The sequence below is a fragment of the Lissotriton helveticus genome, chromosome 7 (assembly GCF_964261635.1).
Source record: "Lissotriton helveticus chromosome 7, aLisHel1.1, whole genome shotgun sequence".
NCBI classification, from domain to species: domain Eukaryota; kingdom Metazoa; phylum Chordata; class Amphibia; order Caudata; family Salamandridae; genus Lissotriton; species Lissotriton helveticus.
In genome coordinates, this window is record NC_136068.1 from 66,394,340 (window position 1) to 66,416,735 (window position 22,396).

Consider the following 22,396-nt stretch of genomic DNA (forward strand, 5'->3'; position numbering starts at 1 on the left):
ACGCAAAATACTATGTGAAAGAGGGCCTTAGTTACAAGGCGGTGTTAAGCCACTCAAAGTGGCTTTGCGTGGCCTTGTAAATATGGGTCAATACACCCAGGCACCGGAGTGTCACACAAAATGACGCTTTGGTGCAGCAAGGGCTTGTAAATATGCCCCCCAGTGTTGCATGTAAGGCGTCTTTAATTATGCTGAAGCAAACTTGTAGTTGTGCTTAGGCATGAAGTGAGGCAAATGGAGTGTAAAGTGCTTGAGGATACATTGCAATTTCACTTGTCCAACACATAATTTAGTGGAGAATCAGGTGTGTGGTAACATACATGCCTTTACCGATTTTTGGAGCTCCAGGTGGTTGTGAAGGATCCATATTCTGTCTGATAGAGATTGCTGGAACCTGACAATCTGTACTGAGAATCCTGGTTCATCAATTTCCTAAATGAAGTCATTTTCAGAAGCAGGGCCAGTTCTGAGTCTGCTTCTTTGGCAGCAAGACTGCACAAAGTTGTAATTGTAGAAAGACTAGTCTAGGGCAGGGTGGGCAAGGTAGAGAGTATGACACTTGGGATAACAAGGTTGCCATGACCCTATTGCAAGCAAGGAAATTTGCTTGCAATAGGTACTAAAAGATACCAAAAGACAGCCATAATTGGGGTGCAGTGGACCTCTCGTGCTCATGCTCCCCAATTTCACTTCACTAATTATAACTACATCCCTCACACTCAATGACTAACCAATTATCTGCACTATTTATGTTAGGTGATTGTGTGCAAAAAATCAACTGATATTAAAAACCCTTGCATGCAAGAATGTTTGCTATAAACAGATTACACCATCAGAGATGTCTGCCTTACATTCCTCTGGCTGCAGCATTTCTAAAGTATCCTCTAGAGGAGAGGTGTCCAGCTCAGGTTCAGATCCATGCCTGACCTTTACAGTAACTACAACATTAACCCTTTAACCGTGGCGTAAAATCCACCGCGGTGCGGGCGCTGTATTGCGCGGGCGGGGCCGCGTCGGCCAACGAACGTGTGCAGCACTACCGAGGTAGGGCTCGCGACAGCCGTTGGCTGATGCACGCAATTAACAGGTTAATATTTTCTATTCATTCATTGTACCCTGGCAATGTGGCATCAGTGCAAATCCATGGAGCAATATGGGTTAGCCCTGTCTTGAATATCCTTCACCAATTACTTGCTCAGCAGTATCCATTCACCTCCACAATCACCCGAATGTATTCAGTTTCTCCTGATATTACCGCCTGATTTTATTACCACTGATATTACTGTGGTACGTGACAAGAACATGCCTGTCATTTACTCTGCCTTAACTAGCTATCCCTGGTCCAGGAATAAAGAGCCTAACTCAGCTGCAACATATTAGACATTTTGGGATGCGATGCTTTGTGAGTTCTAACACAATCTCTTTGGAACAGGTACACTTACGGCATGCCGGTGCATGGGACTGTGAACGGGACACTGTGCAGGACACCTTATTACTACTGGTGGTTTTTTGCCCCCTCAAGTGAACCTGACTGTACCACCTTTCAGGGTCAGGTGAGTATATCTGTTGGATTTTATTATTTATTTGAGTTTTATAGAGGGCACTCCAGACCTGTGAAGGTATCAGAGTGCTTTACAGGATTGACAGGTAAGATACATGAACTTGAGAGGTTGGATACAGTTGAGGTAAAAACAGGTAGTTGCAAAAGTAATAGGAAAGAGAAGAATAGCTGAAATAAATCATAGAAACAGTTGGGATAAGAGCATATAGCACCATTGTACAAATGAGGCAGTGTTGAGTTAAGGGAAGGATGCCCAGAAGAGCCTGGTGGGTACCATCCAGGTAGCCGTAGGTAAAGCATAATAGTATGAGAAAACAGTCGCTGAGGTGATTAAAATGCAAGTGCTAGGAGAGGAATTTGTATGACGCAAGGAAAAGAATAAGCAATAACAAATTTTGGAAGCATTTGGGACAAAAACAAATACCACATTATACAAATTATACAAGTGTAGCAATCTAAGTTCCAGGGAATGCTGCCCAGAGGTGCCGGGTGGGTATAATCCGGGAGACTGTGGGTAAGGCCATAATGGTAAGAGAAAACAAAGACATTGGGATTATTGAATGCCAGCATTAGGAGAGGAATATGCCCATTAGTAAAGTCTTGGCCTCCTTTTTAAAGTGTGCCAAGGACGAAGTCTTCTGATGGCGGGCGGGAATGAGTTCCAAATTCGTGGGGCTGCAACAGAGAAGGCCCGGTTGGGCTTTTTTTTTTCTTCAAGCGTGCTGGTTGGAGCAACATGTCTCTGGCGGACCGTGAGTTTCTAGCTCCTCTGGAAATCACAGGTTTTTGGGCAAGATATGCTGGGGCATTAGAGTAAAGGGGCTTGTGTGTGATGCAAGCCAGCTTAAGTTGGATTCTGGCCTCAAGAGGAAGCCAATTTAGAGCTTTGAGGTGGGAAGAGATGTGGTCGAATTTCTTTAAGCCTGTTAGGAGTCTCGCAGCGGCGTTAAGGCAGGCTTTCAGTGGGGCCAGAAAGTTCTTGGGTAGACCTGCGAGGGGAGAGCAACAATATTCCACTCTGGAGATGACTATTGCCTGGGTTGCCATTTTTAAGTCGGGAGAGTCGAGGAAAGGTTTCAGGTATCTTAGGTGGTTCAGGTGAAATCTGGTGGTTTTGGCCCTTGAGTTGATATGGGCACGCATATTCAGGTTGCAGTCAAGGGTTATTCCAAGGGATTTGGCAGAGCCTAAAATGGTAGGAGGGCAGTTTAAGGCTGTGATTGCCTTGATTCATTCATGAATGTCTGGGTTGGTTTTAGGAGGGGAGATAAGAAGAAATTCAGTTTTTTTTGCATTCAGTTTGAGCTGGTTAGAGGTGAGCCAGTGCACGGTCAGTTTCAAGGCCTCATTTAGGGAGCGGATGTCCTCAGGAGAAGAGATTGTAATGTAGATCTGTGTGTCATCTGCAGACATGTGGTAGGCAATGTTGGAGGTGCGTAGTACTTCTGTGAGCAGTTCAAGTTAAACATTGAAGAAGGTAGGGGAGAGGGTTGATCCTTGGGGGACTCCAACCGTGATCGGCGAGGGAGCGGATAGGTTACCGTTGATCAGGATTCTCTGTGAGTGACTCTGGAGGAAGGACCTGAACCATTCTAGGACGGGGCCATCTAATCCCATCCTAAGTTTGAGGCGATCAAGGCGAGTTTCGTGGTTGACCGTATTGAAGGCTGAGGATAGGTCTAGGAGAATTAGGAGACAGGTTTTTCCTTGGTCAAGGGCTTGGAGGGCATCGTCCACAATGCAGAGGAGGGTGATTTCCGTGCTGTGTCCTGGTCTGAACCCGGATTGGAAGTCATCCAGTAGGTGGAAGTTGGTGATGTGTTGGCTCAACTGCTGTTGCACACATTTGTCCAGAACTTTCGCTAGAAGTGGGATGTTAGATATCAGTCTATGGTTGTCAGGGAAGGCTGGATCTAGCGTAGTTTTTTTTAAAATGGGCGCAACTTGGCCGGCTTTAAGGGAGTCAGGTATCAATCCTTGTAGGAGGGATGCATTGATTATAGCAGTCCAAGCGGGGATAATCGTTTGAGAGACAGTGGTTAGGCAGTTGGAGGGGAGGGGATCATTGTTGTGATTGTTTGGGTTTAAAGAGGATAGGATTTTCGAGACAGAGTGTTCATCAAAGATTTTAAAGTTGGACCAGTGCGCTAGGTTTTTAGTTGAAGTCTGGGAGGGCAGCGAGGCGTGAAGAGGTAGAGCCTGCGTAGTAGTTTGGGGGTGCGTTGCAGAGATGAGTTTGTTTCCTAAGGCCGTGATTTTGTCAATGAAGAAGGAGGAAAATTCCTCACATGAAATTGGCAATATAGGGGTTTCTTTGGATGTTTTAGCCAGTTTGTTAGATTGGTGGTTGACCAGATCGAATAGCTTGCGAGGTCTGTTTTTGGCGTTCTCCAGTTCAGTTCTGAAGAATTCTTTTTTTGAGTTGAGGATTTTCCTATTGTAGGCGTTTCTGGACTGGCTGAGGAGTTTTAGATAGGCTGCTGACGGGTGCTTTTTCCAATAACGTTCTGCCTGCCGGAGGAATCTCCTCTCATTGTTAAGGGATCCACTGAACCAGGGGTTTCTGTCTTTGAATTAGGTTCTTTTTAGTTTTAGCCGGGCAAGGTCATCGAGAATGTTGGAGATAGTTGTGTAATAATGATCAATGAGGTTGTTGACCGTAGAGATATGAGATGGGGGGGGTAGCTCAGTCTCACAGCGAGCAGCCAGTTTCCCATGATCAAGGTTCTTGGTGTCTCTAACCCAATGTTTGGGAATCACGGGTTGTGGTGTCCAAGTTTTGTTGGAGCAAGGTAGAAGGAAGGTGATGGCATGGTGATTAGACCAATCACAGGGGTCTATAGAGATGAGTTTGACCGCGGATCCCTTCTCTATGATCCAGCCAAGAGTGGCGCCTTTCGTGTGAGTTGGGAGTGAGCAGGCTTGGGTAAGGGCTTGGTCAGCCAAGAATTCTCTGATGGCGGTGACCTGAGGGTCCTTGTGATCATTCCAGTGCAATTTGAAGTCGCCAAGGAAAATGTCATAACAGTTGCGGGAGGTTTTGACTGTGATGAATTCCATGGGGTCAGTAAAGGTGTCGTTCATGCCTGGGGGTTGTAAAAAGTGTGTGTACAATCCTCACAGTTGGGTGGAGTTGTTGCATATGGAAAGTGCAAGGTATTCACAGGAGTCTGTAGGATCAGCCGAGAGTTCCTTAACAAGTTGGTTAGAGCGATAGATGCAGGCAATGCCTCCCCTTTTTTTTTGATTGCCTGTCCAATCTTACGATGTTGTAATTGCGGGGTTCTAAGAGGTCTAGACAGGGAGAAGTAGACTCATTGAGCCAAGTTTCGGTCAGGATCGCAAGGTTCGAGTTTAGGCTGAGAAGGAGCTCTGCGACATCAGAGGCATGCTTAACTGCAGAGCAGCAGTTGATTAGGAGGCCTGGTAGAGGGGGGTCTGAGTGTGTAACATTTGTAGGGGCAGAGATAGGAACTGCCATTAGGTTTATCTGGATCACTCCTCTGTCACGGAGAGTGGTTGATCTGAAAGGGTTGGTTGCAACCGTGCGCATGGGGTGTTTGTCACTCAGATCTGAGGGGTATGGGGTTATCAGTGCCGACTCATATCTAATGAGGAGGTCTGCAAATTCTTCCTCCGTGAGGTCTAGAGGGCTGGGCGTAGCAGGGGCAGGTGTGTAGGAAAGGAGAAGGGCCCGGGTTTTTTCCTCTGAAAGGTGGCAAGGCAGCTTGCGAGGGCGCAGGTGTCTCAGGGAAAGCGGGAGAGGGTGAAGGAGGAGCTCACAGGCAGGGAGGGGGAGTGATGTTGTGAGATAATTTGAGATTTGAGAAGGAAACTTCGGTGAGGTGCAGGAGGTTCTTTATATCCAGAATGGAATTGTGGATGCTGAGGGTTAATTCGGTAGCTCTGCTGTGGAGCATGTCAATATCGCAGTAAGGGTGATGCTCTTGTGTGCAGGGGTCCGAAGCAGAGGGAGGGATACTGACGGGAGGTGATGGTGGCCTGGTAGTGAGGCTAAGGCAAGGAGTGTCTTGAGAACTCCCAGGAGTTTCACTATCCATATGGGTGGCAGGAATTGGCGGGAGGTGGATTGGAGGTTTGGGAACGCCTCTGCTCTGTTGGCAAGTGCTGATAACATGGTAGAAGGGCTAGGTCGGGAGGAGTTGAGAGCCCTGGGGCGAGTTTCACGAACCATGAGAGAGGGAGGAGCAAGCCAGCAGGAGTTCGATGAGATCAGTGGTTTAGGCACTTTTTGGTTGGCCTGTGCTGGAAGCTCGGTTGTGGGGCTAAGTCGACCTGTGTCGCAAGCCCTAGGAAGGGTGGTTATATACCTAGTAGTTTCATTCCTAGGAAAGAATTTTTCATTAAAATGGGATCATGTAACTAATTAAGAAAATAGAGCAAGATAACCCTGGTGAAGATAGTAGTGCTAATGAAATTGCTAGCAGTGCCAATGTCTGTGATACCCTAGATATATTCAGGCCATGTTGGCAATTAAATGCTAAGGTATAAGGAGTTAGGTCCCGGGACGTGGGGGGGGCTGGACCTTCTTAGAACACTAAAATACAATTTGCTCCCCTCACACTTTTTTTGTTGCTTGATATTACAAGTACATGAATCAGGACTATTTCTGATTATGTGGGTTTATTTAGTTTCACCCTTTACTTTTCAATTCCAAATACAAAAAGATTCATCATTACATGTATGAGAAACACGAAACATATAAAACATTTAGACAAATATGTAAACGATAAATGACAAAACATTTATCCAATTTGAATTGTGAAACAATACATTGCACATTATTTAGACATTGCAACATTTGTTCAAAATACTTAAATCATGAACCAAATATTAATATCACAAAAAAACTCTTTTTTCATAAATTCATTGAAGGACAAAGAGTCTGAAAAAAGGCTCATGGGATACAAATCAATGAATCCACATCGTAATTAGTCCTGTTTGTTTTTTAGCCTTCTTTTAAGCCGACGCGTTTCGAGCCCGTTAGTTCATTAAACGGGGTCTCATCAGGGCCTTGTCACTTCTAATGTCTGTGTGATATGTGCAAAAAGAGAAAAGAGAGAACAACGTTTTAGTTATGTTGTCCTGACCCATTTCGCTTCACTTACACTCTGCCTTTTCGCAAAAAAACATACCTGTAGCTTTGGTTGGGGCCGGATTAGCAGGGTTCTACGGCCTTCTGGCTGTCTGACTGTCTTTGGGAAATCTGTGAAAATAGTTGTCCCTATTTAGAAAAATTGTTGATAGGGGGTGATCAACCCTAGCGAATGGGGTGTGCCACTTATTCATACCTGTTATTGGCACCGCGCTCATGAAGAGTTTTCTTCGTGTGCTCCTTTCAAATTGTTTGTCGTGGAGCACGATGTTTGGGGTTTCCCTTAAAATCTATATGCGCAAATAGTGCTCCGTGTGAGTCTGTGCAGCAATGAGTCTTTTCCCTGGGATGCTGGTACATTAATCAATCTACACTACAAGTCCCACAAGCCCCGGAGCGCTCAGCTGACAGCTCTTAATGACGCTGGCAGTCGGGTGTTTGACACTAATGATTCCTGTCTGGAACGCGGAAGCATCAGATTAGCCGAGCTCCGGAGACTGCCTGAAACCCCAAACATCGTGCTCCACGTTTCATTATTAAAGGTACGCACAAACCGGGCTAAAATGAGTTATGCACGGCGCATATCGCGAGGGCACACAGAAGGACTAAAATCCCTCCCGTTTTTTCAATAGATTAAAGAAAAACGGACGCACAACTCCCTGAGATCAGATTCACGTTTGCCGAGGGACGCTTCCCTGACAGGTAGAGTGTCTTTTCGAAATCCCTCCACACATGGTAAAAAACAAGCACGTTTCAAATATGCATTCTGAAGTAATTCCGCATTTCCACAAATAGGGAGTCCAAGCCTCCAAGCAGAAATAGACGACAAACAATTTGAAAGGAGCACACGAAGAAAACTCTTCATGAGCGCGGTGCCAATAACAGGTATGAATCAGTGGCACACCCCATTCGCTAGGGTTGATCACCCCCTATCAACAATTTTTCTAAATAGGGACAACTATTTTCACAGATTTCCCAAAGACAGTCAGACAGCCAGAAGGCCGTAGAACCCTGCTAATCCGGCCCCAACCAAAGCTACAGGTATGTTTTTTTGCGAAAAGGCAGAGTGTAAGTGAAGCGAAATGGGTCAGGACAACATAACTAAAACGTTGTTCTCTCTTTTCTCTTTTTGCACATATCACACAGACATTAGAAGTGACAAGGCCCTGATGAGACCCCGTTTAATGAACTAACGGGCTCGAAACGCGTCGGCTTAAAAGAAGGCTAAAAAACAAACAGGACTAATTACGATGTGGATTCATTGATTTGTATCCCATGAGCCTTTTTTCAGACTCTTTGTCCTTCAATGAATTTATGAAAAAAGAGTTTTTTTTTTATATTAATATTTGGTTCATGATTTAAGTATTTTGAACAAATGTTGCAATGTCTAAATAATGTGCAATGTATTGTTTCACAATTCAAATTGGATAAATGTTTTGTCATTTATCGTTTACATATTTGTCTAAATGTTTTATATGTTTCGTGTTTCTCATACATGTAATGATGAATCTTTTTGTATTTGGAATTGAAAAGTAAAGGGTGAAACTAAATAAACCCACATAATCAGAAATAGTCCTGATTCATGTACTTGTGATATCAAGCAACAAAAAAAGTGTGAGGGGAGCAAATTGTATTTTAATGTTGGCAATTAAAGCACAGAAGACCAAGACAGAGGACCCTGAACCTTACTATCCCAAATAAAGATCTCTTTCAATTTTTTACTTTTTGGGCCTCATTATGAGTGCCCCTGATTTTTCCCCTTTAAGTCCTGTCATGTAGTTCCTAATAATGCATAGGATCTGCACGTTTAGACAACATAAACTAAGGGATTTGTGTCGAGTCTGATTCCAGACACCCCTAAAGGATATATTAGCCTTTAGATCAGCGTGTTCACATTGCCACTATAAGCCCCCTAACCTTGCTAAGGAGCAAATAGTTTCTGGCAATTATCGAACATGACAACCCTTGATCCTTCAGGAAGCGTGGAAACAGTAGAGTACTTTCATTCAGTCACTCGTGCTAACCTGGTCTCAGAGAGACACACAGAATAAACAATGGGGATGTTTTCAATAAGCATTTATTGAACCAGTGTAATTCTAGTATAAAACACGTGTTCTGCAACAACCATTAGACAGAAACAGATATATACGATTGCAAGCACCGACAGAGTAAATAAAAGTTAGAGTTCCATGGTGCTAAAACAGTGAAAATATGCAGGCATATAGATACATAGCAATAATCAAACGTACTCTTAGATGCGGACCCTAGCTAAGTATACCTAAGTGTACCTAGCATGTATTTAGGTGTGAAGCCAAGAATCCCCATAGGTAAGAGCCAGCCCCATTACCTGGTGGAAAAGAATGAAGTACCCCTTCTTGGTGTTGATTTGGACATCCTGCGAGGGATGTCAGACCACTGCGTGCTGGAATTTCTGCGTGCAGGAATTTCATCTTCTTGTATCAGCATGGAAGCTTCTCCTCTTGTTTGCCCAGCGAAGATGTGATGCTTATGTACCCCAAAAGGTACCCTCAGGGGGTCTACCTAGAATGGTACTGTGGGTCAGTCATTCAAGGATGACGATAGCAATGACTTTTGTACAGAGTTATTATACAGAAGATGGTAACCCTAATTCTATATTGAGCTTGCCCCGCCCGAAGAAAATAGGTGCCACAAGAGCCATTTTAAATTTTTTTAAATTACAGTGTTTACCCGTTGCCTCTTATGGAGCGGAGGTTTGGGGACTTGGAGGTAGCACCTGCATTCAACGGGAAGAAAGACGTTTTTGCAGGAAAATATTGGGCGCTCCAATCTCATCCTTTGATTATATCTGCCACAATGAATTAAATCTCCTGTATGTTAATGATTTTATTAGAGCAAGACCAGCACTGTTTTGGATCAGAGTCTGGAGGAATGATTCAGCCATCCTTACACAAAATATCATAAAAGACTGTTTAAACTGTGATCATGGCATGGCAATTCCCTGGCTCTCGGGAGTTTTCAAAACATTGTCTGCCGTTGACAGAGGCAATTTATTCTCAGACCCAACCAGGATCGAGACTAAGGATAAAGCTGAGGTTAAAAATGCACTGTACGCATTTTACAACTCTGAAAGGATGGAAAGAGAATCATCAAAATCAACTGTCGCTAAATACTTGGGTAATGATTTGTGTAGGCTATCACTCCCGCCTTATTTATCACTACCTATGACTAGCTGGGAGAGAACATTATTGTTTCTTCTAAGGGCGGGTTCTGTAAAATTTTTGTTGTCTTTTCCATTGTGCTATTGCCATAGTAGTGACTATAAACCTTGCCCTTGCGATGGTGTTAGTTTACAGGATGATTTGCACTTCCTATTCTGCTATAAGTTTTATGTGAGATATATTAAATGGTTTTTAATCCCGTTTTTAAGAAACATAGACCACTGTCACTTAATGAGTCCTACAGAATGTTGGTTTCCCTGGATTCCGATGAACTAATTTTCCGCACTAGCACTTTTTTGAGAGTGATAACAAGAGTGCGCAAAACGATGGAAACCCCTTGAAATTAGCCTCAACAGAGTTTAACTGCATTGTATTTTTATCATAAAATCTTTTGAATTAATGTATAATGTAAATGAATTGTTGTTTTTTAATTATGGTACTTTTATGAATTTTATGAAATTCGAATAAAGGTCTTTTGAACTTGAACCCTGCTGTTTGATACTAAGAATCCTCATGCATAATAAATTTGGCTAGTTTTTGAAGAAAACTACATAACATCTATTTGGCGCATAACTAGATAAAAGGTCAGCGCCAAAGCCGCTGTGTGGCTCAAGGCAGGACAAATGTAGGTAAAATGTTGTGCATCTACCTAGGCCTATATTGGGGTACATTGGGGCTCATACCAGTCCATTCCTCCCCACCTCCCTTTTATGCCACCATTGCAGCAGGTAATAGTCACTGCGACTTCAGCAGCTACAGTCTCTAGGGGGAGGAGTTGGCCTAACGGCTACGGCGGTAAAGCGCGAATCTGAGGAACTGGGTTTGATTCTGGCAATGACACTGAACATCCTGTGCTTTTGGGCAAATCACTTAAACTCCCCATGCCTAACAAAAATGAATGTGTCCTCATGTAATGCAACTGGTGCTATGTAAAGCACTCTGATACCCAATACCTTCGGGTCAAGTTCGCGCTACATGAAACTCTGTAAAAATAAATAAAAATGAGAGGTGTTGCTGCTGATCTCATAATTGCAGCAAGGCTTGTAACACCAGTTATCTGGGAGCTCAGAATTACAGGGGAACTTCAAATCTATCTCATGGAGCTGTGAACAGGAAATGGCGAGGGATACAGGAAGGAAAAAATGGCCAAATGTACCAAAATCGGGTTCTCAAAAAATGATTGCAAATTCTGCATTGACTTTTGCACATGAAATGACAATTTGCAAAACAATTTATGTACTAATAGGCCATTTAGCAAAATCAGCAATATTTTTCTAAACAATATTTACAAAACAATATTTTAGGCAGACATTATTTAGTCCACAATATTCTGGTACATGTTGGCGTATGATGGTGGGTGTTGGAGTATAATACTACATTGCAAAGCATAGCTCATCAATTCACTAATGAGCAGGAGTATCATTATGGCTTGGAAAATTGGAAAAGAAAATTACTGGAACAATTGGCAAAGAGATCAAAGATAGAACATTGGAATTTCAAGTCTGTGTACTCCGTGGTACAGAAGGTCAGTTATGGGAGGAAGAGTCTACATTTGGAATTGTTTGAAGAGGGGGGTGTCAGGTGTGTTCTGAAGGTGCATACTGGGGTTAGTTTTAGGTGTTAGAGACTTCCTCACTGAGACAACTGCTCCAGTGAAGAGGTGCCATATTTGATAGGTCAGCTTTTAACCAATTTCCCTTGTTCTAGAGGTTTGGAGGGCTCAAGCTGTGGCTGCTTCTACATATGGTGCAGAAGTTTGGGGTCACAGTAATTTGGATGTCCTGGAAGTGGCAGAGAATACTTTTCTAAGGGGGATTCCTAAAATTCCCCAAAGCTCCCCTTTAATTTTTAAGCATGACATAGGGTTTTAGTCTATAGCCCAGTTAATTCATCTGAGACCAATATTGTATTGGTTTCGAGTTTGGTTGACCCCAGAGTTGGCCAGTTATAGAGAGGGACAAAAGGATGTTCTAGCCAGGACCCACAGCGGGAGGAAGCTCCATGGACGAACTTTGTAAAACAGACTTGTTTTTTTTAGGTCTGCAAGAGTACTGGCAGGATCCACACCCTATTTCCCTATTTGCTATGAAAAAGCTGATGGCCATCTTCTGGCAATAGAAGCTTGCACTGCTACATCAGGCAGACATGGGAAAGCTAACATAATTCTTTATTGAATTCAAACCATTCCTGTCTTTTGAGAATTATTTGACTGAAATAGATCCCCCCTCTGCTAAAGCACAATATATCAAGTTTAGCCTGGGGATTTTGCTACTAGCCTCAATCACAGCAAATTAGGAGAGATAACCACCGGGACAATAAATCATGCCCTGTATGTTGAAGAGCTGATGAAACGATAGATCATCCATTATTTTTGTCCCTGACATATGGTAAATAGCGTAGTCGTTGGATAGTCCCTTTATGTTGCTCCCTAGATATCAGACACTACAGGCTAGGCCTGAGAATATGTAGAGTTGATATGTCTCCTGTTGTAGGGTTCTCAATTGCAAACTACCTTGAGAGCATCTGGCCTGTCCAGAGCATAATTATATCTCTTTCCACTCCAACTCTAGTGTTGGCCTACTCACTGACTCCAGACACTTAATATAGTTTTTTGCTAGGAAACTAGATTGTATGATAGTATAGTTTTTAAATCCTTGTTACTATTGATGTATTTTCTCACTTTTTATTGTATTGTTTTAAAAAATTGACATTTGAATATTTATCTAAACTGTGTTTTGATGCTTTTAATGTCTAAGATCATAATAAAGTATGTAAATGAAATGAGATGGGTCATTTTTTGTGTATGGCCCTGTGTGTTTGGCAGCACAGATGAGGTGATCCAAGCTTCTATAAAAAAGTGGTCAGATCTGTTTGCTAAGTTAGGAACATTTGCTGTAGAGTGGCATTTAGTGATTTGCCTTCTAAGGTGGGAAAAAGGGGTCTCTCTAGTTACAAAAGTCCACATAAATGTATAGGGCTTTGAGAACAGACTTTAATGCATTTTGTTGAAATACGTCATTCATAGGGTTTGCACCAATGAGGAAAAAGTTAGAAGAAAATATTTTCTACAGAATACATTTGAGGATTCTCTCAGGATAGTAATATTCAACCATTCTCACAGTCTTGGCAGTACAATTAAGCTGGTATGTTGTTTTAACATAAGCCTGGGACAGTGGGAACTCTCCTTGATTCAGCACAATGATAACATTCTTTGAGAACACTTTACACTTAGTTAAGTAAACGCTAGACATACTTTACTTAGAATGAGAATCAGCAGTAGTCATCACCTGATATATGGTGATGTTGTGGCAAGATGGAGGACAGAATAAACACAACCTAATGTTAGCATAAGCTCTGTTCATAATCCTCTATATTCATAGAAATTAGACTCTCACACTTCAATGCATTTGAATGAAGGCCATATCTCAGAGCCTAGTAAAGGTTACCTCAACATGTTGTCCATGTTGTAGCCAGCCAATCAAAGGGGTTCCTCTGGGACTCCCTGACATGGCCCCTGTGCTCACCATGGCCTTTTTATATATTTAATTCATTTTCAGGACGCAGGGACCATGTCCCCGAGTCTTGTAATGGCTGCCACAGTGTATTTTTCATGTTTTGGATGGTCAATCAGGATTTAGTATACCACTTTAAATTGAGCATATCTGGTCACCACCAGTCCAAATATACCTTACTGTTTAACCACTTCATGCCGAACCGGGCCACTCTATTAATGCTAATTTCTCAAAAGTAGTTGAATGAACTTACACCCAATCACAGTAAGCATTGGCAAAGACATTATGGGGTCGATTCCGATTCGGGAAAAAAAACGTCCGTACGATTTGTATCCTGAGCCCTCTCCGTACGAATCGTACCCGTCTGTCCGAGTCGCGAAGTACGATCCGTATTCCGTGAATCCGTCCGAATCGTCACGATCCGTACGTATTGCAAGGCTGAAACCGTGAACAGTACGACTCGTACACATACCGTATGACTCGTACACATGCCGTACGACCCGACGAGTAGGATCCGGACTGGGGTATGAGGACGCGATTCGTACGGTCCACGTCAGGTAAGGGCGAGCTGTACGGAAAAGCACACAAACACATACACACCGTACGGTCCGTACACCCCATGATCGCAGGGGTACGCACCGTACCCCTGCTATCATGGGGTGTACGAGCCGTACCCCCATTGTACAATCGGTGTACGAGCCGTACCCCCATTGTACAATCGGTGTACGAGCTGTACCCCCATTGTACGATTGGTGTACAGACAGATAATAGATACATGATTGAGAGATAGACAGACATATAATAGATATATTATTGATAGACAGATGATATATATATGACTGATGAATTGAGAAACAGGTGCTGATAGACAGAGGATTGATACTGACAGACAAATAGATAGAGAGATAGATAGATAGACAGACAGACAGATAGATAGATAGATAGATAGATAGATAGATAGATAGATAGATAGATAGATAGATAGATAGATAGATAGATAGATAGATAGATAGATAGATAGATAGATAGATAGATAGATAGATAGATAGATAGATAGATAGACAGACAGAGACAGGTAGATAGACAGACCAACATGATAGGCAGGTGGACAAATATTTAGGCAGATAGTTAGAGCTACAACGCTAGATAGATTAATAGATAGATAGATACATAGATAGATAGATAGATAGATAGATAGATAGATAGATAGATAGATAGATAGATAGATGAGGAAATTGGAATTAAAAGGAGCAGCTTCAATTAGTGATATGAAAGCTAAATGTTTCTATAAGCACTCTGTACTAGAGAACTGAAAGTAGACTAAAAAGCCAGAAAAGCAGGACATGCAGACTAAAGTGCATTACAAGTGTAACTGTAACCCTCAATTAAAATAGATGCAAGCATGTCATACTGGAGTGCAGTTCTAAATGCAGTCAGACAAACAAATGTCACTACAATAGCAATTGGCAGTAGCATTAGCAGGAGACAGTAACTGGTAAAGCTGAAATGTGCTCTCTGCTCACCTCTGGTAGAAAGTGTCCTGCTATTACAACAGGCTCTACTGACAAATGCAACACTAAAGCAATAATAAAGTAAAAACAAAAACACTGCACTGAAGGGAACTACCTTCTGCAGGGATGTGCTCTTTGTGAAAGGGCAAAAAGCAGCCACTCAAAGTGAAGCCTGCCAGTGGCTGAAGTAAGTTGATTGATTGCCCCATGCTGTATGCCTTAGCGGATGGAAGCAACATGTGAATGACACAACAACAGACCAATAGATGAAAGAGCTGTCTGAGAGCCCATTTAAGGAAGTGTACTATCCATATTATTTTAGTAAAATCAGGTTTTGACTAGCGCCAACCCGAAAAAAACACACGCTTTCTGAATAAAGTTCTGACTTTTTGGTAAATATTGTTTAGTTCTGGTCAGCCATTTTTAGAAAACAATATTTTGTGTGGGAATTAGCACGGTAAATCAAATTATTGGGACCAGTAAAACTTTGAAGGAGCTGAGGAAGATGAGCTTTTTGAGGGGGAAATGCACTGCACATTTATCATAAGGCCCCAAAGTTATTTGCTAAACAAAAGACACTCTTAATATGAAAACTCTGATCTAACTAGAAATACCCACTGAGAGTTGTATGTAAGGTAGAGTTTCCATGGAAAGAGAGTCTTTTGTTTCACTAATAACTTTAGAGCTTTTGACAAATCTTCACAAAATGTTCCAGAGAATGTTTCATTCAAGTTTTCAAGTGATCATCAAGTGGGGGCAGAAAAAAGGGCGAGGGGGGGAATTCGGGGTGCCAAAATCCTTTCACCCCAATGCAATTTACATAGGAATTCACAGATAAACAGAATGACACCAAATTTGGCAGAAAGCTAGATCTCTACTCAGAAAGTGTGTCCTTTGTTATTTGGTGTAACCCCTTCTCTGCTTGGGTTATTCCCCTGCTGTGCTGGGGGGGAGGGGGCGCGCACAGCGCCCGTATGCTCATGACGAGCGGCATACACCTCTCGGGTGCTCATGACGAGCTGAGCTTGTCACAGTTGCATTGGCTCCTGTGGAACGCTCAGCACAGCGGGGGAATTCTCTTAGCACCTGAGCATTCCACGGGCCATGACGAGCTCAGCTCGTCATGAGCACCTGAGAGGTGTATGCCATGACGAGCTGAGCTCGTCATGAGCATAAAAGGGGTTAGAGAAATTAAGGATATAAATATAGCACTATACTGCACCGTTTGACTCCCGCTGGAGTCCTGTGGTACAAAACAGCAAAATACTCTGATTGTTTGTACCCACGTGACTCTGAGCTGTGATTGTCTGGCTGAGAAATGTTTCAGCCACCATTACAGGACTTTGGTTCTTGGTACCCGAGTCCTAAATTTTAAGGAAGATTAGGGGGAATGTTAAGATACCCTGACCCTATAGCCCTAGTGGAACCCTTTCTAGGTACAAAAGAAATTGTGTTCCTCCCTGTCCTACTGGACTTTTTTTGGAGCCAGCGTGGCCGTCGTGTATACCTGTGAGAGTCCGCCTGGGTGTCCTTGGCCGCAGGACCTGGCCACAGCCAGAACCTGTCACCAAACAACTGCTGTCCTTAGCAGAAGACAATGATGCATTGTGTAGTGTCGGCCACAGAAGTCTCATAATAAGATCTTACTTTATTTAGGAATCGACTGAAAAAAAGAGAGATTAAAGTGGAGTTATATGTAAGTAGCTAATAAGATTGTAACTTGCATTAAAAAAGCCTTAGAAATTCACTGAAAAGACAATGGTTAAAATGGGGTTATACAATGATCTTCTAGTAATAAAAACACTACAGTTTTAAAAACAAAAAAACTTGGAAATTCACCAGTTATACCGAACAGTCCTAAGTTTAACTTGCACCATTATGATGCACTGATTAAGATATCACATAGTATATCAATGATGATATATGAAAGCTCCGGCAGTGTAAGTTATACTTATGCTAGTTACTTAAAACTGGTGAATTTGAGGTTTTTTGTTTTAAAAAGCAGTAGTTATTTTTTATTAGTTAAAACCCTACATATAACTTCACATTAACATTTGTTGTTTAGTGAATATATATGTAGTATTGTCATGTGGTTACTAGAGACATTATTGACATCTTTAAGTTAGCATGAGCCCGGTAGCCATGATGCTGCTTTTGCGCACAACACTGCATGTCTTTATTTTGCATGACTCTGTTTATGCTTTTCAAACGAGAACACTCTGCAGTGCTCGTTCTCTGCCTGTTCCTTGAAGTCAATAAACCCTGACTCTTGTTATTCTGTTCTGGTCAGGCCCTAGCACTTAGACAAAACATACCAATGCAGCTGTTTCTGCTGAAGGATCGTACTTAGGTATGATGAGGATGCCTGTTTAGGTAACAGACACTTGGAGAGCGACCTTTCTAGGGAGAAGAGCAACACACACCTGTGATGTAGAAATACGATCTATGTCCTAAGGTATGGGGTCTGCTGACAAAGCCCAGAAATCTTGTATTATATAATAATACGTCTGCTTACCAAGGGGAGGGTGGTTAGGCGTTATAGTTCTTTATCCACTGTTCTTTATAAAATGATATCTCCATTTATGATGTATGGCCTTGTTGTAATGCTAACTGTATTGATATTATGGATTTTGGTGCTGGTGGTGGCTTGTATACTGCATTTTAGAGCACGTTAGTTAAAATAAATATTTTAAACTATTTCCGTGTTTCTGTTAGATCTCATTGTGGACACGTACAAGAATGTGACCGAAAAAGGATGTGTCTTGTTATTGATATTCCTGAGAGATCCGGGAGTGTTTTGTTCTGATGTGTCTAATCAATGGTTTCTCCATTTGTGAGGAGGAGAGCGAGTGAGACTCTAGGGTGCATTTTATCAAGAGCGGCAATGGGCTAGATAATCTGCCCTTGAGAATTCCAATAGAAGCCCATGTTCTGGTGTGAACCTGGGCTTCTATTGGAATTCTCAAGGGCATATTATCAAGCCCATTAGCACTGCTTTAGCGGCAGTTTTCTGCAGCAAAGCAGTGATAATTTTAACGCTGTTATCGATAAAATGCACCTAGAGCTAGTCGGTCCTGGGCTCGTGGGTACTCAGGTAGTAGGAAGGCATAGCCCCTATACACAGATGTCCCATAATCCTGCACATAGTTCTGTGTACGTGCAGAATCCCTGCAACAGTATCTATATATATATATATATATATATATATATATATATATATATATATATATATATATATATATATATATATTCACAAACACACATACACACATGCACACACACCTGTGCATAGCGCATTTTTTAATTAACAGTAACCCTAGTAAGAAATATGTTGCATGAGTCTTATTTGTACAATAATTTTATACCAAAAAAGATAGGCTAGTTCTAACAAATTAGTTCTTTAGACGTCACAATGTCCTATTCAATTTGCTTACCACTATTGCTTATTCTTTTCTGTTCGTTTTCACTTTGGTTTTCTGTACAGTGCTTTTCTTCTAGCGTGTTGTATGCATACAGACCACTTGTCGCAGTGGCTGTGCTCTAAGAATTTAGGACCAGATTTATCAAGGTCTTGCGTCAATCTTGTGCCACGTAAGAGAGGCACAAGGGTGACGCAAAACCTAAGTGAGATTTATCAAGCCACTCAACGCAACCTTACATAGCTCTGCATGTCCTGATAAATCTAGAGTAACGCAAGGCAGAGAAAATCGCGACCTCACATTACTCTGCACCAGGGTGTCGTTCCATGGGTGGAGCGTGGGTGTTCCTATGAATCAAACCATGGATTTTGGTGCATTCTCTGATTTACCATTACTGGTAGACCTGGGAACGTGTCAAAATGCTATGCCTCCCCAGGGAGGCATAACGAGGAGAAATATCTTTTATTTCTCCTTGTTTTTTTCCTCTTTCTGCAGCACTCCCTGACACACAAACAATCCTGCCTACAAAGCAGGCACCCGTGCACCATGACGCACGGGTATCTGTACTGGCTATGAGAGGACAGGAATGCACTGCATAATGTTAAATGAGGAGTATTCCTTACGTTTACATTTCACGCAGGGCAGCGCACAAGGTGGCTTGCTCCATTGTGCTGCGTGAAAAAATGATAAATATGGGCCGTCACGTTGGATATATGTCGTTACTACGCATGCTTTTACAACGCATGCCTTTACCACGCAACTTTTCCAACGCAAGTCATTACAACGACTTGCGTTGGGGGGCGCTGGATAGTGAATAGTTTAATTTTCTATTCCAACTCCAGTCCCCGTGGATAGTAGGGAAGTTTTTGGATAGTAAATTAAACTATTCCCTATCCTACAGCGCCCCCCAGCGCAAGTCGTTGTAACGACTTGCGTTGTAAAAGTTGCGTGGTAAAGGTAGTGCGTGATAAAAGTAGCGTTGTAAACGCTGTTCCCCGTCACATTTAGTGCTGTCTGAGCAAGGAGTGGAAAAGTACAGCAAAAGTTGGTCTATTTGACTTTAATAGTCTATTCCATTTTCATCCTGCAGGCAAACATTGTGGTTTAAATGAAGAATAGAAATTTAATTCATGACTGGCATGTTACTTATGCAACCCTACATAGCCCACTTCATGAAGAACTGCAATACCTTTACAGATCAGCCCTGCAAAGGCGGACCTCAGCTCCAATAAATTGCTTTGAAAACTGACTTCTTTGATCAGGTGCAGAATCTCTTGTGCCCCCTGTAGATATTATGGTTTGACCAAAGAGCTATCTTACTCTTACCGCCCCCATCAGACCATTCTGGGTATTCTGAGTATGTTGAAGAGCTCTGTGAGTTCCCTCAATCAGAGATCAGGGGGAATAAACTTACAATGTGTTTCATTCATTTGTACCTATAGGAGTGAATGAATTAAGACTGTAGGTGAAGATTCTGCCTGCTCATTGCATACTCTCTCCTTGACCCTTTACCATTGCCTTCCAGATGGAGCGGGATGGGTGCTTCTCCACCACAATGGATATACCCGTCAGTAGCAATGGCTACTGGGGCTACTCCCCACCCTTGGAAGCGAAGGCGACCCTGACCGAGGATGGAACAGGTAGGCAGTGCCGAAGAGCAAGCCCATGAGCTGAGGGAGAAAGACAGTGTTACATCCTGCTTTTCCTTTCTCTGTCCTATTTTAGTGTTTGTTATAACTTGCTCAGCATGCATCTATGATTTCACATAGGGTTCTGATTGTGTATGCTTGAATTGAGAGTCAGTTACATCTGAGGCTGAGCAGGAGTCCATCTGCTCCTGGTGGGGTTTAAATTGGATTACAATTGGACCTACATATCTTTGTATTATCAACTTGATTTGAAACTACTTTTCAATAAATCAGATCTATTTCATATTCTGGATTATAAGACGTTTCAATTGCTACAGACAGACACACAGAGCAGCAGGTGTTCAAAGCAGCTGGCTCATTACAGGTCTTCTGTATGATTTCCTTATAATTGATAATTCAGAGAACTGATGGAAAACCCAGGATATGGGAACAAAGATTGAGATAATGCTGGAACCATTGTCAGGCAAAGAGATAGAGAGAGACTTACCAGGGGAGTGAGACTCTATGGATGTGCGAGATAATAAACAAGTAGCTGGAAGGACCTAAGAGAATATTGGCTCATGGCCTACAGCACATCAAAGGCTAATCCTCAAAGTAAACGAGTTTGATAATAACGAAAGCGCATAGGAACTAAGGCACCAAATCAGACAATGAGGCATACAACCATGTGTTGTTGTATACACTGAGCACTACAGACATTACTAGATAATGAATAAGACCTGGGTAGATTTATATGATGCACAGGGCCCCTTGGCAGCTGCAACAAATAGGCAACACATCTGTTGAAAAACACGACCTCCCACTTTCTGACCAAGGACCCGACAAAATCCTAAACTTACTACCATTTTCATATTCACAGAAGGCACGTACTCATTTTGGTATTCACAGAAGAGATTTACTCATTTCGGTATTCACAAAAGTTAGGACTCCTAACTTTAGGACTCCTAAATGCCTTCTGTGAATACCGAAAGTCTTAATATTAGGATTTTTCTGAATTTAGTAGTAGTAAAGTTAGGACTCCTAACTTTAGGACTCCTAAATGCCTTCTGTGAATACTGGAAGTCTTAAAATTAGGATTTTTCTCAGTTTAGGAGTCCTAAAGTTAGGACTCCTAACTTTTGTACTACTAAATTGAGAAAAATCCTAATTTTAAGACTTTCGGTATTCACAGAAGGCATTTAGGAGTCCTAAAGTTAGGACTCCTAACTTCTGTGAATATCCAAATGAGTAAGTGCCTTCTGTGAATATCCAAATGTGTAAGTGCCTTCAGTGAAAACCCAAATGAGTAAGTGCCTTCTGTGAATACCAAAATGGTAGTAAGTTTAGGATTTTGTCTTAAATTAGTTTTGTGAATCGGGCCCTCAGTAATTTGCTTGAGGTTTATTTAGGAGTCTCCGGCATGGATAGCAAAACATACTCAATGTAAGCCAAGAGCAATTATGCATGGGCGAAGCTGACAGATTGGAAAGTCAGCATTTCTACTCTATCACTCAACATTGTAAGAGGCAATCGAAACTAGAACCACATAGTATGCCAGAAGTAGCGCGGGAAACAGCCTTTACAACGAAACTGTTACAACGCATGCCTTTACATTACATGTCATTGCAACGCAAAAGGTGTGCAGCAGTGGGTAGAAGGTGTTGGATTTAACTCAAACACCTTCCCTACTGTTGCACACACTTGAGTTGGAATAAAAAATTAATCTATTCCAACTTCCAGCTCCCCCCGACAGAAAGTCGGAGTAAAAGTTTGCGTTGCAACGGCATACGATGTATTAGCATGCCTTGTAACGTTACATATTCAAGTAGCGCAACAACTCAGAATGATACACTGAACATGAGGATACACAAGGAGGAACATCTCTTTCATCAACCCCTGATCAGAAGGGAGCACCATGACATCTATGTCTATATTTTCAGATGTAGGGCTGACTACTGGGATTGGCAAGGTTCCAAGTGCCTCCCACTTTTGGTAGGGGTGGAACTAATGACAGGGGTGTAAAGAAATTTGCCTTAGAGCTTTGTGGTAAAGTTAGGACTCACATCTTCAGCTTTTACAGTTGACAACTCAACCGAAGAACACATATCCCTCATTTATGATAGCATTGCTTAGAAATTCATAAATTAAATAGCAAAATCAAGTTTTTTATGTAACTATCCACTGACCTGACCCAAAACCTTTTTTTTAACGAGAGGAGACATACAAGACAGAGCAGCACACAGTTGTATCCACTCCAAAGGCAGGTGTTCCACAGTGCAGCAGCAGACAAGGGTGTCCTCTCTTTTTGAATTCTAGATAGACTTACTCCTTGGAGTGCCAACTAGGGTAAGCCAGTCATTCAGTGGTGCACAGGCCCAGCCAATCCTAAAACCATTCTGAGGTTTCCCTTTCCCAGACTTTTGAGCAGTGTAGTGCATTTCTTTCCTGT

The 22,396-nt window shown here is 42.2% G+C and overlaps 1 protein-coding gene across 14 annotated transcripts in view; it reads left to right on the forward strand.

Annotated features, from left to right (window-relative positions):
• The window catches only part of LOC144768069 (alpha-2-macroglobulin-like protein 1), a 618,955-nt gene that overhangs the window by 106,342 nt on the left and 490,217 nt on the right, over window positions 1-22,396 (forward strand). For all 14 annotated transcript variants that reach the window (XM_078651444.1, XM_078651445.1, XM_078651446.1 and 11 more), the window contains exons 8-9: window positions 1,433-1,553; window positions 19,845-19,959. In XM_078651444.1, coding sequence (XP_078507570.1) covers window positions 1,433-1,553; window positions 19,845-19,959 — 236 coding nt within the window. The remainder of the gene's footprint in view (window positions 1-1,432; window positions 1,554-19,844; window positions 19,960-22,396) is intronic.